The sequence below is a fragment of the Haliotis cracherodii genome, unplaced genomic scaffold (assembly GCF_022045235.1).
Source record: "Haliotis cracherodii isolate W230 unplaced genomic scaffold, xgHalCrac1.p SCAF_16, whole genome shotgun sequence".
Lineage (NCBI taxonomy): Eukaryota > Metazoa > Mollusca > Gastropoda > Lepetellida > Haliotidae > Haliotis > Haliotis cracherodii.
The window spans coordinates 11,610,327-11,626,866 of NW_027266271.1; the positions used below are offsets into that span (position 1 = coordinate 11,610,327).

General features: G+C 38.8%; 1 protein-coding gene across 1 annotated transcript in view; it reads right to left on the reverse strand.

Annotated features, from left to right (window-relative positions):
- The window catches only part of LOC139463386 (CTD small phosphatase-like protein), a 47,635-nt gene extending 37,454 nt beyond the window's left edge, over window positions 1-10,181 (reverse strand). The window contains exon 1 of the mRNA XM_071244646.1: window positions 9,989-10,181. Coding sequence (XP_071100747.1) covers window positions 9,989-10,064 — 76 coding nt within the window. The 5' untranslated portion in view covers window positions 10,065-10,181. The remainder of the gene's footprint in view (window positions 1-9,988) is intronic.
- Between the last annotated feature and the right edge of the window lie 6,359 nt (window positions 10,182-16,540).

Consider the following 16,540-nt stretch of genomic DNA (forward strand, 5'->3'; position numbering starts at 1 on the left):
CCAGTCAGAATTTGTATGTCATTGTGATACTAAAAGATAATACCCTTCAACGATAAATTTACCGTTTACAGATACATGTACTTTAGGTGCTTAAACATTGGTATAAACAATGTCTTCTTCATCATGTTTGAAACATAGGAACATTAATTTAATCAAGCTCAAACATAACCATAGCTGAACATTGCTTGTTGTTTGTTTGTTTGTTTGTTTGTTTACTTGTTGTTTTAATGCCACACTCAGCAATATTCCAGCTAAATGACGGTTGTCTGTAAATAATCGAGTCTGAACCAGACAATCCAGTGATTGACATCATGAGCATTTATCCACGCATTAGGGATACGATGACATGCATCAGACATCAACCGAGCCTGACCACCCGATCCTTTTAGTCGCTTCTTACGACAAGCATGAGTTGCAGAAGACCTATTCTACCTCGGATCTTCATGGGCCACAATGCCTGTTGAAAGAGGCGACTAACGGGATCGGGTGGTCAGTCTCACTGGCTTGCTTGATACTGTAATGTGTTGATTGCCACGTCTCCATGTAGATGACAGATAAATTGTTTAACAGGCATTACTTAGAAGTTGACAGATGACAAGGTAGACACAATTTTATTGATAACAACTTCTGACAAGGTAGACACAATTTTATGGATAACAACTTCTTCAAAACTGTTTTTTAGAGTATTAAAGTTGTTATCTATAAAACATGTTTTTTACAGTATCAAAGAAGTTATCCATAAAATTGTATCTACCTTGTCATCCGTCAACTTCTAAATAATGCATATCAAACAATTTAACAAATAAACAAACAAACAAAGCTGAACAAGCATGTTTACAGCAAAGGTTGAGAAGGTATAGTTCATGAAATCTGAAACCACAACAGTTCCCCATCCATCAGTACAGAGTAGTGTCTGTGTTCTACACACACCTGTTCTCCCTCCTTAATGTTATCAATGTGTCATGGTGTGTGGAAGCTGCAACAATTCCATCCATGTCACTTTTTTCCTTGCTGATATAAATAGTCTATCACTGTAGATTAGATGCATAACACTTTGATATATCATACGATAAGAGGCAGTATGTGACATGAAGCAATACTACAATCAGGATGGTTACTAGTCCATGGTATATAAAAGTTATCTCCCTTTGATATGAAATCTCCACCTACTGCCTTGTCGGCAAGAAAACGGTCTCACCACCTCTCGCACATATTTTGAAACAATAGTGCCTTAGAGCATATAGCTGAGAGTTTACACAGATATTTCATTGAAACATCAAGCACTAAGATGTCAAAACCACATCTTAGTCAGATAATACATCAACATCCTTTTATATTTATCAAGATAACATGATAAAATTGTCGTCACACAAGTCAAACAAATGATCAACATTTCAACAGAACTTGCCGTTTCTGATCAATTTGTCCATCTGTGTCTCAACTTCTCTCCTTGAACTACCATCCAATTTGATGTGATCTTGTTATCATCAAATGGAATATTTGGGATGACTAAGAAGAACCCATCCTCTGTCTGACAACTTGCTTCCAGTCCGGATTTTTATTGGCTGTGGTTACCTTTTTATCACAGACGATGAGAAAATGGTATCTATCTACAGAATATCACTGTCATAAAGAACGTAACTGGGAAACTCAGTTCAACAATATGAGCCTCATACTCCTATATCAAAGGGGACTATATGGACAAATTAGTCACCATCCCCCATGTTTGTTTCCCATGGAGATCCTGGGGCAAAATAGGTATCCAGTACCCAGTTCTTATCATAAAAACCAACCTAAAGGTTAAATTTGTATGTGTGATTGTGTGGGATTGTTCCCCAATGAGATAGACACCATAGCTCATATCCAAAAAGTTTGCAGCTTATTTCGGACAAAAGGTTACGTAAAAATAACTAGACATGGACAATAACAACAGTCCAGTCTTGGTCTGTCAGACTAACGGACTAGTGGCTTATCTAACCCTGTGATCATTGCTCATGATATCATTCAACCACTGGTTTTCCTGGACCAACTTCGATTATCATTTGTGATAGGGCTTGAATACTACTTTCTGTTGCACAAAAACAACATTCATTCATAGCAAGGCTCCTTCTGTACTCAAAAAAGGAAATGAAATGGCGAAGTTCAGTGTGGGAGCAGAGTTGAACGGATGCCCTAGTTGTATGGGTAATGGTATGGGGGTGTTAGCACATAACAAGCCACCTGTATAACTGCATAACTGTTTTTCACGGTGAAGCTTCTCTTGCTGTCATTCAGGACCTGGGCCCATTCCTCAAAGCAATCTTAGCGCTACGATGATCCTAAGCCTATGTTAAAGTATGGGACTTACATATAGATATATATCACCTTAGCGCTAAGATCGCTTTAATGAACGGGGCCCTGGCCACACGGATGCAAGAGTACAGGCAATTTCTGATGTGGCAAACTTCTTGATGAAGAGCTCCAGATAACTTTTTGAGCAATTGAGTTTTTACTCTAGGGTGTCTATTCTAATTGGGTTATTACATTTATCATTGGGTAACCAATATTTTTTCACTCATCTTATCATCACTCAATTGGGTATATTAAGTTTAAAGAAAAATTGAAATAATGTTTTAGATGTACATGATGACTGTTCTAAATATATAGACTTGACTCGAAAAGTAAATAAGCTCGAAATTGTGTTACAGAAATTAGTTCCTTTCAACGCATGCTGAAGAAGCTTCATAGGGAACTGGAATTTGAAGCCATAATCATAGGTTTCTGGCGTGTCCAAGGGACACAACTCTGCACAGCGACTTACGACTTGCGACTGTGACACCCGTTCCCCATCAAAACTAAGGAAGTCAGGAGTACCTGTCATAAGTGTTAGGTGACAAAACTGGGGGTAGTAGTGTCACTATGTATAAATAACATAACAATAACCCCAAAAACGTGCCTTAATTCATGACACAGGTGATATTAGTAGCCCAACTATTCATTGTAATACACTCTATGGTCTACCATGAATTTGTCCTTCACAGATTTGCCACATTATTGTAGGATATGGCCAGAGAGCTCCTATCATTTCTGGGTAATTGAAATAACAATACTGTTCATAGTCTGGTCCTTCTGGCATGATCGCCGTAGTCTTATAATAACCTCTCAGGAACAGACTCATCTGCACGGAACACTGACCCCGGCTCAGTCTGCATATCTAGTTATTAAATTAGTATCATCACCTCTCTCAAGCCTAGCCTGACAGACAGCCCTCTACAGCAACCTTGATTGCACTGGTTTGTGATCAGTGATTAAACGAGGCACTTTCTGGCACTGACTTAACCCTTACACTGCGTGTCACGATGCTCTTCTAATTCATTCAGTAGTCTAAGGGTTAATCCGGGAGAACAAATCCCACGTTGGTGACCTGATTCCTGCGTGCCACGCCCTACATTAGAACACGGATTAGGGTGCTGGACTTATGCTTGTCTTGTCCCAAGTCCTTCTCAGTTCTCACCATATCTCAATCACATCCAGTCAATCAGGCTTTCCTACACACTATTCATAACATGCAACCAGATCACGGACTTTGTCCTATTTTGATAAAATGAAATAAAAAAAGGTCTGAATTCAAAGTACGCCAATTCACATCTTTGAACTTTGTTAAGTGAGAATATTCTTCAACAAAAGTATGTCTTTTTTACAAATCTTGTTGGACTGTTTAGTAGGGCTTTTTTTGTATAAAAATAGGTTTTACGAAATTAGGAAAGCATACTTATTACAGTGATGTTCCAATGATCAGTGTTAGGAAGGGGGAGGGAGGGGGAGCTTGAGTTCTCCTTAGGCATTTTAATCCACAATAATCTTGGGACCCTTAAACTTTAACTGTTAGCATTAGGGTTAAGAGAGGGACACCTTGACTTGCATGCTTGATATCGAACATTGAATAATCAATCATAATTCCCACTCCGATGTTTGTTGACATTACAAACAAAAATAATCCTCACTACACAATTGGCTGCAGAAATATTAATTCCACTTGTTTGTGGGTTTAACCATAAAGTGTTTTATCCTGCACAGATGAAGGCTATCTGACTAGCAGACATCACTGATGAAGCTAGGACAAGTATCGTCACTGTTTGGATCACACTGTACACCCAGAAAACCCATTCAAGAATCAGTGAGAGGGTGGGGCAGAGCTTAAAACTGTTAACCCCAAACTTCAACCTGTGCTAAACCCCTTATAGTCTTCTCAACAGAAGAGGATTTAAAGGTAATACATGGACTGTATACAAACATACAAATCTCGACTTATCTCACTAGCCTTTAAATTAAATTAATGAATCTTGTATCAGAAGATTGTCTGAGATGTTCTTTGCTGTAATTGTTTAACGGGAGTCTGTAAATAATCGAGTCTGGACCAGACAACCCAGTGACTGACATCATGAGCATCGATGTACGCAGTTGGAATATGCTTACATACATCAAACCAAGTCAGCAAGCCTAAATACATGATCCTGTCAGTCGCCTTATATGGCAACCACGGGTTGCTGAAGACCTATTTCAACCCAGATCATTGGGGCTGTTTGTTGTAATCTAACTGTATAAGTAGTTTCAAATGACATGGTTATGTCACTGTTATGTATGTCATAAACAAGATAATATCAAATTAATCTCCACAGGCTCTCCACATGCACAATACCCATATTAATTCTGTAAGTTTCAAACTTTCATCCCATCAATGTTAGGGTGTTGTTCTGAATATATGGGTGTGAAAACCACTAACAGTAAAAACATCAAATATCAAAAATTAACATTATCACATAATCCAATTTCAGTGTGACTGGCTCCTTCCACATCATTTCCTGCTGCCGTCAATCATGTAACATAAAGCCTGCTCCTAAAATAAATAACTTATCAGGGAATTTAAATTAGCACCCCACCAGGAAATTTCCACATCCAATCTTAAGTGGCACCTCCGGTGATACATGATGATACAACTGAGTTTATTGAACAAAATCTGCATTTTAATGACATAACTGATCTACTGATGGCAAATTATTATTACCAAACTCATTCTTACTCATCTGAGCAAGTAGGCGCCTATCTCATTAGTGAAAACATCTAAATGAGCAGATTAACATGAATTGTAAATGTGCACACTTATTTATCTTTCAAGGCCACCGACACGTTTAAATCACGACACTCTTTTAGTGAGCAAGTGTCAAGGTATTTCTTTTGGTAATTGTGTCACCTACCGCAAATACCTCCTGAGCTCTAGATGACCTATTAGTTATTTGGGTATTTTACCCAGGGGTTTGATTTTGATAGGGTATCCAGTACTATCCACAAGTTTTGGAGGGTATTCAAATTTCAAAAATTCTTTACCCACCTGTTTCTTGATATTGGGGCATTTTAACTTGAAAACCTGTTAACAATCCCTGTAATTCATTGAAATATATTAATATGTGTAGTAATATACCCATCTACTTCACCTCTCCGGGAAGCCATTTTTGTTTGCAAATCCTAGCATAGTAAATACTGCGCTCTTTCTTTAATAACCAATCAGCAACTGGTTAAGATACAACATGTTTATTGACAGGGCATGATGTTTTTTGTAATATATGCAATCATTTTATCTAATAGTTGTAATGTTCTCATTAATTTTATTTCAATAACGTATTTATATTTTATTCTTGAATATTTGATATGCTAGCATTTGATTTATCTGCATATTTTGGTTTATTTAATGCATATTTTACGCAAATACGCAGTTGATCTCGAGCTCCATACCCCCTTTACCTTCCAAGACATTATAGTTGGGTCTTCAGTCGAGGGCTAGAACAATACGTACTACATTACTATGAAATCATGACAGTATGGAACATAATATCTTTCACATCTCGACACAGGGTTTCTAGTAAAATTGCAGAACTAACCAGCTAACGTAAAACTCTCTCAATATCATTTTTTGTCCAGTTATTTTAAATAATCAAAAAATGTAGTGTTAGAAGGTATTATTTCAGATATTCATAGTACATTAATCTCAGGACCCCTTACATCTTTAGTTTGGACAAGGTTACCTTGATTTTCATGCTTTATGTGAACGCTGATATGGGCACATCAAATTTATTCGCAAAACATATGTCAGCATTGATTCATATATTTGGTAGTTAAATCATGAACATAATGACCTGTTCCGTTCAAAACATTTGCGTGAAGGTGGAAAAAAACGTTTTATGATGCTGTCAGACCCATTTTAATGTTTGCAATATCTTTTATCCTGTCAAATAAATATTTCAGGTAATGTGTTCCCATTTTCTCTGACTACTCTCTTCTGGTTTGCTTATTTCCTTATCTAAATGCAGAGTCCTTTGAGAATGTGTTTGCGAAGTGTGAACCTAGTAATGAAATGGTCTTACATTTCTCACCTACATTTGTCACATTGCAGTGTCGCACCTCCTTTCTGACCATCACAATGCACACCTACTTCCAACTGTATAGAGTGCCTTGCAATGAAACAGCCAAACCAAAGACTTGTATAGAACAGATCCTTTATGTCGAACAATTGACACAGGCATTGGAAGAGACATGAATGTTTCCAACTATGAAATGTTTTTTTCATTAGGAGAAAGGTATTCAAGATCCTATCCAAAGCTATTCTGTTGACTTTCTATTCAAATGAAAAATTTGGTCTTTAATAATAGAAGGACTGTAATGAAAACGAAATATGATAATGAATAGAATACTTCTATATTTTATTATAAAAGTCTTAATTATTTATTTCAGTGCTATATTTAACATGAAATTGATGAATAAAAGAATGTGCCACTCTGTAATTTGATTCTATCAAGAGGCTGTTTCGAGATGCTTGACAAACTCATAATGGGTTTCAGTACTACCCCTATCCAGGCATTGCCCAGAGTAAACAAAGAAGGTGTCATCATGCTATTGTTTCTCAAGAATTCCATCAAGTCCTCTAGAGTAGCCTAAAGGTTAAAGCTTTTGCTTGTCCCACTTACGATACATAAGTCCTGTGTTCAATGCCCCACATAGATCTGTTCAATGTGTTTAGCCCCTGTTTGCTATCTCCTGAATATCTCAAACTTGTTCTGATCGGTATCTGCTGTAATCAGCTATTCCGTAGCCGCAGAATATTTGTCAGAAATGTGTAATATTTGGCAACAGAACTGGTTAAGTACACCAGAAATATTTACCGCGTCGGTCCTCAATATGTAAAAGTTGTAAAATCCTACAGATATGAACACTCAATATGTGAAAAAAATGACTCAAAGTAAATGATTACAGGAGTCATGAAAATTGTTTGCAGAATATATCAAAATTCACCAACGATTGTTTAATTTGTGGCCGCAGAAACAAGCAGGGACTGACTGATCATTATGGCTAAGATTATCCACTTTGTTGAGATATGATACGTATCTAAGTAGTAATGTAGTGACACCATACATTAAAACTCAACCATGTGATAATACTTGTATCACAGGGCTATACTGAATTTCATCAACAAAGAGGAAGACAAGACACACTACAAAGCATATATTGTAAACCTAGACAAGTAAACCAAGAACATGGTAATTTCCCCTTCACTTTCATATCATATCATCTGTCCTTACACCATGTATACTTATCATATATATATACTGAAGAAAAGCAGGATGTCATGAATATTTGGGGTTATATTTTTTTCTGACAAGTTGAAGCACACAATTTCATGAAAATAACCCCAAAATAATCATGATTCCTAACTTTTTTGGTTCACTAGATGGACAGCAGTTTTAGAAAATAAGCAGGAAAGTCAAGGAGGTCCCTTATTGTAACCCTAATCATTAGAAGGTGAAAACTAGGATTCAAACACACTGTATAGATACATGTATGAAATATATTGATACAGTGCCTCACACTATTTAACTTCTATCTAACTTCTACCGTGACACAAAGTATCACCACACACCGATACTTTGGTAAAACCTGATACTTCGGTTAGCCATTGGCTTGCTGATAAGCATGATAGGTTTACAATATCAAGTTCAATTTTCAAGCTTTCCTGCTCCCATCTTCTATTGGTGTTAACATAGTTAATAACAACACCCACATGTGATTACAAAACCAAATATAAGGTGATAGATGAAGAAGATAAGTGGCCATTACATCCCATGTGATATCAATGGATGTTCAGTCTCTGTTAAAAGTTTCCACTAACAACAGTAACATAACCATGAGAATAAGGAAATACATAATTACATCAAACTCATATTTCCAGCAAACATCACATGATTTCATAACATGTTGCAGGAAAACTAGAACGCTTTCAAATGATATTATCATATACATAAAATAAGCTGACTACTTCTATTCATAATGAGAAATCTCTTCACAACATGCTTATAAAAATAAGGAAGATGGTTTCTGACGACTGCACAAGATTTTCCAAACATTTGAGATAGGAATGAATATTTTCCAAAAAGTTTGACTTTCCATAAGCAGATAGCTGTTAAAACCAATGGCCAAAATGTAAGGCTAAACACATCGCCATCGTCTTTCATACCCATGGAGATCCGGATTAAAATAGGTCTTCAGGAACCGATGCTTGCCTCAAATAGCGAATGTCCCTGTCAAAAGAGGCAACTATTGGGAACTGGTAGTCAGACACACTGACTTGGTTGATGCATGTCATCGTGTCCCAACTGCGAAGGTCGATGCACATGATGTCTATCACCGGACTGTCTGATCCAGAGTCAATTATTTAGGGATTTATAGCTGATATTGCTGAGTGTGGCATTAAACAAAAAACAAAGAAACTGCCTTTGATTTCATTGGAAATCATTTAGGGTTCCACTTTGTCCGTATTTCTGACCTTGAGCATCAGTGATAACGACTGATTTGCATAATGACTGAATATCTTGGTTAACTATGCTAACAGAAACACAGACAGTTAGGTTAACAAATCATCTCAAATGAAAGTACACCCTATTTCAGAGTGATATAAAGAAATCTGTATTATGGAAACATGAATTTTGTTTCATGAACATGATGAATATTGAGGTTGTCACTTGACATGTTAAATATCATATTAGCTAACTTCTACCACTACTTCTTCCTCAGCTTGGCCATGTTAGAAAACCATGTTTTGCAAAAGGGTATTTCCACACATTCTTCACGATACAAAATAGGCCAATATATACAGACTCACAATAAAACATGACAAATGCTACGGAATTAATTATTACCCAGTGCTCCTAGATATAAAGAAGATCACCTCACAACGTAATCTAAGAGTCTCTTTAATAAAAATAAAATGTGTCACAAATAAACTGTCTGTTGGGAACCACATAGATAAAGGGACATAATTCATCTGTCAAAACATTTTCAAATCCAGCCTTGGAAACCATTTGTTGCATAAAGAAAATACATTCTAGGATATAAATATTCGATATATTATGTTTCTTATCAATTCCAATGTTTGTTAACAAGAAAATCCCTCAGACAGGAGGACAGAAATAACTGTCTTGTGGGTTCACATGGTTGAAATTGACCTCTCATTGGGTGCACTTATTTCGGCCTTGTCCTCTCGACCATATTGTTTACATTGAACAGATTCACTAGTTTCAAGCATGTTTCACAATAGTTGGGGCTTTAGACACACGAAATCAACATCGCTGCACTATTCATCTCTGTAATTATGTGTATTTTTGACGAATCTGACAGTATATAGGGATTAGTAACATTGAACATGTCAGACCAGACGAGTGAACTCGTTGTCAAAACACACGAGGGGGGAGGGTGTCGATAGCGCAATCCGGGTTGCATACGCCCTCATTTTGTAATGCATAAGACATTTTAATCTACATAGAACCACACGGCACCCTCGACAACATTTAAGCGGGTCAGAATCTCTCACAAAATAGCAACATATAACTGCAGGTGTAGCATACCGACAGTTCAGACGCCATTTTCTGGCGACCACTTGCAACGTTCTTTGGATAGGGCTCACCTTTCTCCGATGCGGGAAATGTGTTGAGTAGTTCGTCTTCACGGCTAACTTGGGTAATGATGGACGTGTTGTCCATTTAGAAGATATGTGCTACCTCCGGTGGGCGACGTTGTGGCTTAAATGGTGTTAAAATACTTCAAAAACTTCCTATTGGAAAACATTGGTTATGGCTTCCAAAGTAAATATCATGGCTCCCGATATTGTATACTCATGAATATTAATGAACCTCATGAATATTACTACACTGCCTTCTTTCCCTTTTTTTCTCCTCTGCTACGTATCGGATGTAATGAAGAATAATTCCTAGACGTTGTGGAAAGGCACAGTTAAATGGAGATTGTGATTTATTATCACGACTTTGTAAAGAGTTTGTTTACGATATAAGGAGTATTCGCGGGAAAAAGCAAATGACAGTGACCGCCATAAGGGCAGAAATATTTCAACCAATCAGAAATCAGGTCGGAAGGTCATACCCTATTCCGATGGATCCGGCGGAATTTCAGCTACCTGAGTTGTGAAAGACAATTGTTACGTTTTCTAGTGACCTACATAATTCTAAATATAACAATACACTTCATCAAGTCAGTTTTATTTGAAATCTTTCGTTTAGATGTACGTTATTAAAAATAAATAAATTATTTTTTTTATTTTTCCAAATTTGTTTAATCGGAAAAGCAACATTTCAATTATATTACCCCCCTCAAAAAGATGGCAAACTTTTTTTTATTATAACGCCAGATTTCGTGTGGGAAAAACTTTGGGTACATTATTCGGTGCATTATAAATCAACTCAGGTGAGATTAACAACAACTCTCACTTTCATTAGAATTACTTACAACTTGTAACAAATGATATAACATTCTGAAACGTCAGTGTTAGTGTCGCCTGCTAATCTCCATGACGAGTGGTCAAAGGCCAACTGTCGATTGAACCTGTCGGGCAAGAAGTGATGTTTTCATCCCTCGAGCTACACAGACTAACTAGGTCAGTACAGATTGAGTACCTATCACGTGACATCTCAACTATGTAGGACATAACGTACCTTATGTACAATGCATCTAGATACAAGAGCAAGCGCGACGATCACCTACACCGGCGCAGTTATAATTAAAACCACTGGATAGTTGATATAGCTTTCAGTGGAGAGGGTATCGACATGAAGAGTTTGGTTGGTTGGTTTGTTGTTGAACGCCGCACTCAGCAGCATTCCAGATATATATGACGGCGGTCTGTAAATAATCGAGTCTGGACCAGACAATCCAGTGATTCATATTATGAGCATCGATCCACGCAATTGACATTACGATATGATGACATGCATGAACCTGACTACCCGATCCCGTTAGTCGCCTCTTACGACAAGCATAGTCGCCTGTTACGGCAAGCATGGCAGTAAGCCCAGTGGTTCAAGCGTTCGCTCGTCACGCCGAAGACCCGATATGGGTATAATGTGTGAAGGCCATTTCTGGTGTCTCTAGCCGGAACATTGCTGGAATATTGTAATAACAAAGCGGCGTTAAACCATATTCACTCACTCACTTGTAGGGCGGGGTGGGGGTTAGTTTAGATGAAAGCATTTTTAACCTAGCTGTGTCCACCAAACTATTTATTTACAGAGTATCATCAAACAGTCTATTTATTTTCACTGCTAGCATAAAAAAACTTTTGACGTTGGGCATTTTCCGAAAAAAAGAATATTCATTTTTATAACCACTGAAACATACTATTCATTTGGGGCACATTTCTGAACGTCAATCATGAAAATAATCTCCTTCTCCATAGAAATCAAATGGAGGCTCTCTAAGATCAAGACGCTTTAATGGAGCCACTCCCGAACCTGAGACAGTGTGTGTGTTTGATTCGTGGAATCCGTAAATGGTAGCTACGCATCATACGAAAACCAAAAAAGAGAGATATTATATATTAGAATGCCCAACCTATGGTGTTTTAAGTTAAAGATATGTTTTTAACTTTTTAGTGTAAAACATAATAATTCCCGAAGCAATTTAATCCAATACTCCAGTCATCAAATACTGAAGCCCTCCCTTTAGGTGACAAATGTATCAAAGACGTCATGATTCCACTACTGTCACTACAACTGCAATTTGTATTGCTATTCACCTGGGCCCCGTTCCACAAAGCGATCTTAGCGCTACGATTGTAGTAAGTCAGTGTTAAAGAATGGGAGTTACGATCGACGTAACGCTAAGATCACTTTGTGGAACGGGGCCCTGTTTATGTTATGCCACCATTCGTTATAAATTCCCTGTAAACAGTAGGACAAAAGAAACTATACACCCATGTTTGCTGGTTGCTAAAACTGGAACAAACAAGAAATGGTTATCCGATGGTGGCGCATTTGATACGGGTGTCATAGCTGTTTGATTTGAATCTCACGTTTTCAGTGTTTCAGCGACCGTTTTCAGCCTGGTAACGTTTTGATATTGTTTGTAATTGTTTGGTCAAATCATGTACAGGTGTGTGTCATGTTGAAACCATCAGTTCAATGATCACAAATCGCCACGGGCCTTTTGTCAGATTATGTATTCTAGGATAGTGCCCCTGCAATACGTGTTAGAACGGGTCCCCTGTAACACACATATATATCTGGGGGTCAGGGTTAGGGCATGTCCCCTGTAACACACATATATATATCTGGGAGTCAGGGTTAGGTCATGTCCCCTGTAACACACATATATATCTGGGTGTCAGGGTTAGGAAATGTCCCCTGTAACACACATATATATCTGGGGGTCAGGGTTAGGGCATGTCCCCTGTAACACACATATATATCTGGGGGTCAGGGTTAGGGCATGTCCCCTGTAACACACATATATATCTGGGAGTCAGGGTTAGGTCATGTCCCCTGTAACACACATATATATTTGGGTGTGAGGGTTAGGGAATGTCCCCTGTAACACACATATATATCTGGGGGTCAGGGTTAGGGAATGTCCCCTGTAACACACATATATATCTGGGGGTCAGGGTTAGGGCATGTCCCCTGTAACACACATATATATCTGGGAGTCAGGGTTAGGGCATGTCCCCTGTAACACACATATATATCTGGGAGTCAGGGTTAGGTCATGTCCCCTGTAACACACATATATATCTGGGGGTCAGGGTTAGGGAATGTCCCCTGTAACACACATATATATCTGGGGGTCAGGGTTAGGGAATGTCCCCTGTAACACACATATATATCTGGGAGTCAGGGTTAGGTCATGTCCCCTGTAACACACATATATATCTGGGGGTCAGGGTTAGGGAATGTCCCCTGTAACACACATATATATCTGGGGGTCAGGGTTAGGGAATGTCCCCTGTAACACACATATATATCTGGGAGTCAGGGTTAGGTCATGTCCCCTGTAACACACATATATATCTGGGGGTCATGGTTAGGGCATGTCCCCTGTAACACACATATATATCTGGGGGTCAGGGTTAGGTCATGTCCCCTGTAACACACATATATATCTGGGGGTCAGGGTTAGGGCATGCACCGGTTTCAGAAGGTACTTAAACAAGATAACTCCATTGTCTTACGTCACGATGGCATTCACTTAAGGGTAGATATGTTTTCAGACTCATAATCTAATCTGCGATTTTCGATACTTCGATACTGAATAAAATGTAGAGCCGCACAATATTGGTAATGCCATTAAAACAGAGGAAACAGCATGCCGGTTATGGGTCATTTAGTCTAGACTTGTCAAGCATGTGTAGTTTTTATCACAGTACCGACCATATATCTTACGTGTTTAGATCTTTCATGGGATTTCAGCATGCATTTTTTTTGCGCTCGATATCAACAAAGTCCTCGGTATTCCCCGGTATTACGGTCGGTCTGTTTCACGGCATTTTAAGACGGAGCATTTGACGCTGATGACTCGGCAGACGATCCCAAATGAAGAGTTCCTTCATACAGACAAGTGTAATACATTGCCCAGGGGTTAGCTATTCTATGATATTACCCGTAGGGTTAGAAATAACCGAGTTTATAAAAATTCGAATATGCACTAGTTCAAATATTACTTCACGGGTACCAGTGTATTGGTAACGTCATCCGGACGGCATTATTGACGTCATTCGAATAGTATTGTGACGTAAGGTCTGAATGACGTCAAACTAGAAACGACGTCATAACTGAGGATTGTTGACGTCATTCGACATTATTTTTTTTCAAGACGGCGATCGTGATCATTGTATTTTTCTAAAGAGGGCCCAAAAGGATTAAGAAATAATAGGTAAAGAAATTATTACACTCGCGTGTGTTTAAAATTGATTTTACGAAACTCATGTAAGAATTCATGTATTACCATCGCCCTCACGGAAATGCAAGAATTCTGACTCTCGTTTCGTAAAATCAATATGACACATGCGAGTGTAATAATTTCTCTCTGTCTCTCTCCCTTTGATGTGTGAGGAACGCCCGCAGTGATGCAGGCCTCAGACGATTAAAACCTTGGCGAAACCCACTAGAACGGGTACGGCGCAGACAACTCTACACCGCGAATTATGGGTATCATCAAATCATACCAGAAATCACACGTTTTGAAGTCGTGTGTTCTGATATCGATTTATCTAATTAATATCGGGTACATTAAAGCATTTACGGGTGATATTACGGTTCGATCGTACACCAATACAACCAGCCAAGAAGTAACTACAGGCCTGACCTTGAAAAGCGAACCTCGTTCCACAAAGCGACCTCAACGCAACCATCAAATCATACCAGAAATCACACGTTTTGAAGTCGTGTGTTCTGATATCGATTTATCTAATTAATATCAGGTACATTAAAGCATTTACGGGTGATATTACGGTTCGATCGTACACCAATACAACCAGCCAAGAAGTAACTACAGGCCTGACCTTGAAAAGCGAACCTCGTTCCACAAAGCGACCTCAACGCAACCGCTGCAGAGCGCAATGTTAAAAGATGGACACAGAGTTCATCGAAAACCTCCTTGTGCCCACAGACAGTTCACGGCCTACTGACACAAATCAATCTTATAGCGCTTACTCCTATAGAGTAATATACACGTACCATAGAGCTAGCATATGTGTTAATGTTAAACCAGGCCACCCCTTGAGCTGCCCCTGTACAAGAGCTTATATCGTTCCACAGACTAATTCCTCAGTGGAGTCCCATGAGATACCAGCGCGGTTTCAGCTCAACACCAATCAAGGGAGACAATCCACACCGCCAACAATACATCACTACGAACAAGCTCTTTGCGATTGATTTAACCCATACATATTTCTCGAAGTAACATTTTTCGCCGTCACACAAAACCAAACCACCAAGGAACTAAAACTGATAAATTGCTGCGGCAAATCCCTGGATAATATTTCATCCATTTGTCCTCAGGGATAGGCATTTGTAGGGGTGTTTTATAGCCTTGCTCCATGGGTGTATGGTAATTCTATCCTTATAACACCGATTCTAGAAAAAGCGGACTGTACATCAAAGGACGTCAGTCTCTTATAGGGACAACTTGATCTGATTATTTATATAATCTAGAACTTATTATTTAAACTAATAATTATTGCCTTAGAGACGTGTGCAAGTCTAGGTGTTTTATTCAAGGACGGGATATTTGTGTCTTACATGCCCCTGAGCTAATTATAGGATGACTCAGTAGAAGAAATTACGGTTTTACGCCGCGTTTCTCATGACACCAGGTGTCATAAGTGATTTTCCTCTTTACGCCAAATAGGATCTGTCTCGGCGGAAAACCAAGACTGGTTTTTTCTCTTGCTTTTACATTTCAACACCATAGCCAGTTGGCAATATACATGTGGTAAAATTGAGAATCGAACCCGAATCTTCGTCTTGAGCCAACACTCTAACGTTAGACTACCACTCTGTATAAAGCATGCACCCTGACACTGATGACGATGCCGAATTCAGCTGATGCAGGACGATGTAACGGTACATCCTCATACCCTGGCGTGGGGAAAGAGGACATTGCACTCAAGGCGTATTGAGAAATGGAGAGAGCGTGAAGACAATATGTGGAAGGGAGACAACTGCAATTTGACAGTCTTTATGGTAATACTAGTCCCAAATACACAATAGCTGTGTAATACTGGTCCCCAATACACTATAGCTGTGTAACACCACATCCGGTTACACTATAGCTGTGTAATACCACATCCGGTTACACTATAGCTGTGTAATACCACATCCGGTTACACTATAGCTGTGTAATACCACATCCGGTTACACTATAGCTGTGTACTACCATATCCCAGTACACTATAGCTGTGTAATACCGGTCCCCAGTACACTATAGCTGTATAATGCCATACCCAGTACACTATAGTTGTGTAATACCACACTCCAGTACATAAAAGCTGTGTAATACCTCACCCCAGTACACTATAGCTGGGTAATACCACACCCCAGTACACTATAGCTGTGTAATACCACACCCCAGTACACTATAGCTGTGTAATGCCACACCCCAGTACACTATAGCTGTGTAATACCACACCCCAGTACACTTTAGCTGTGTAATACCACACCCCAGTACACTA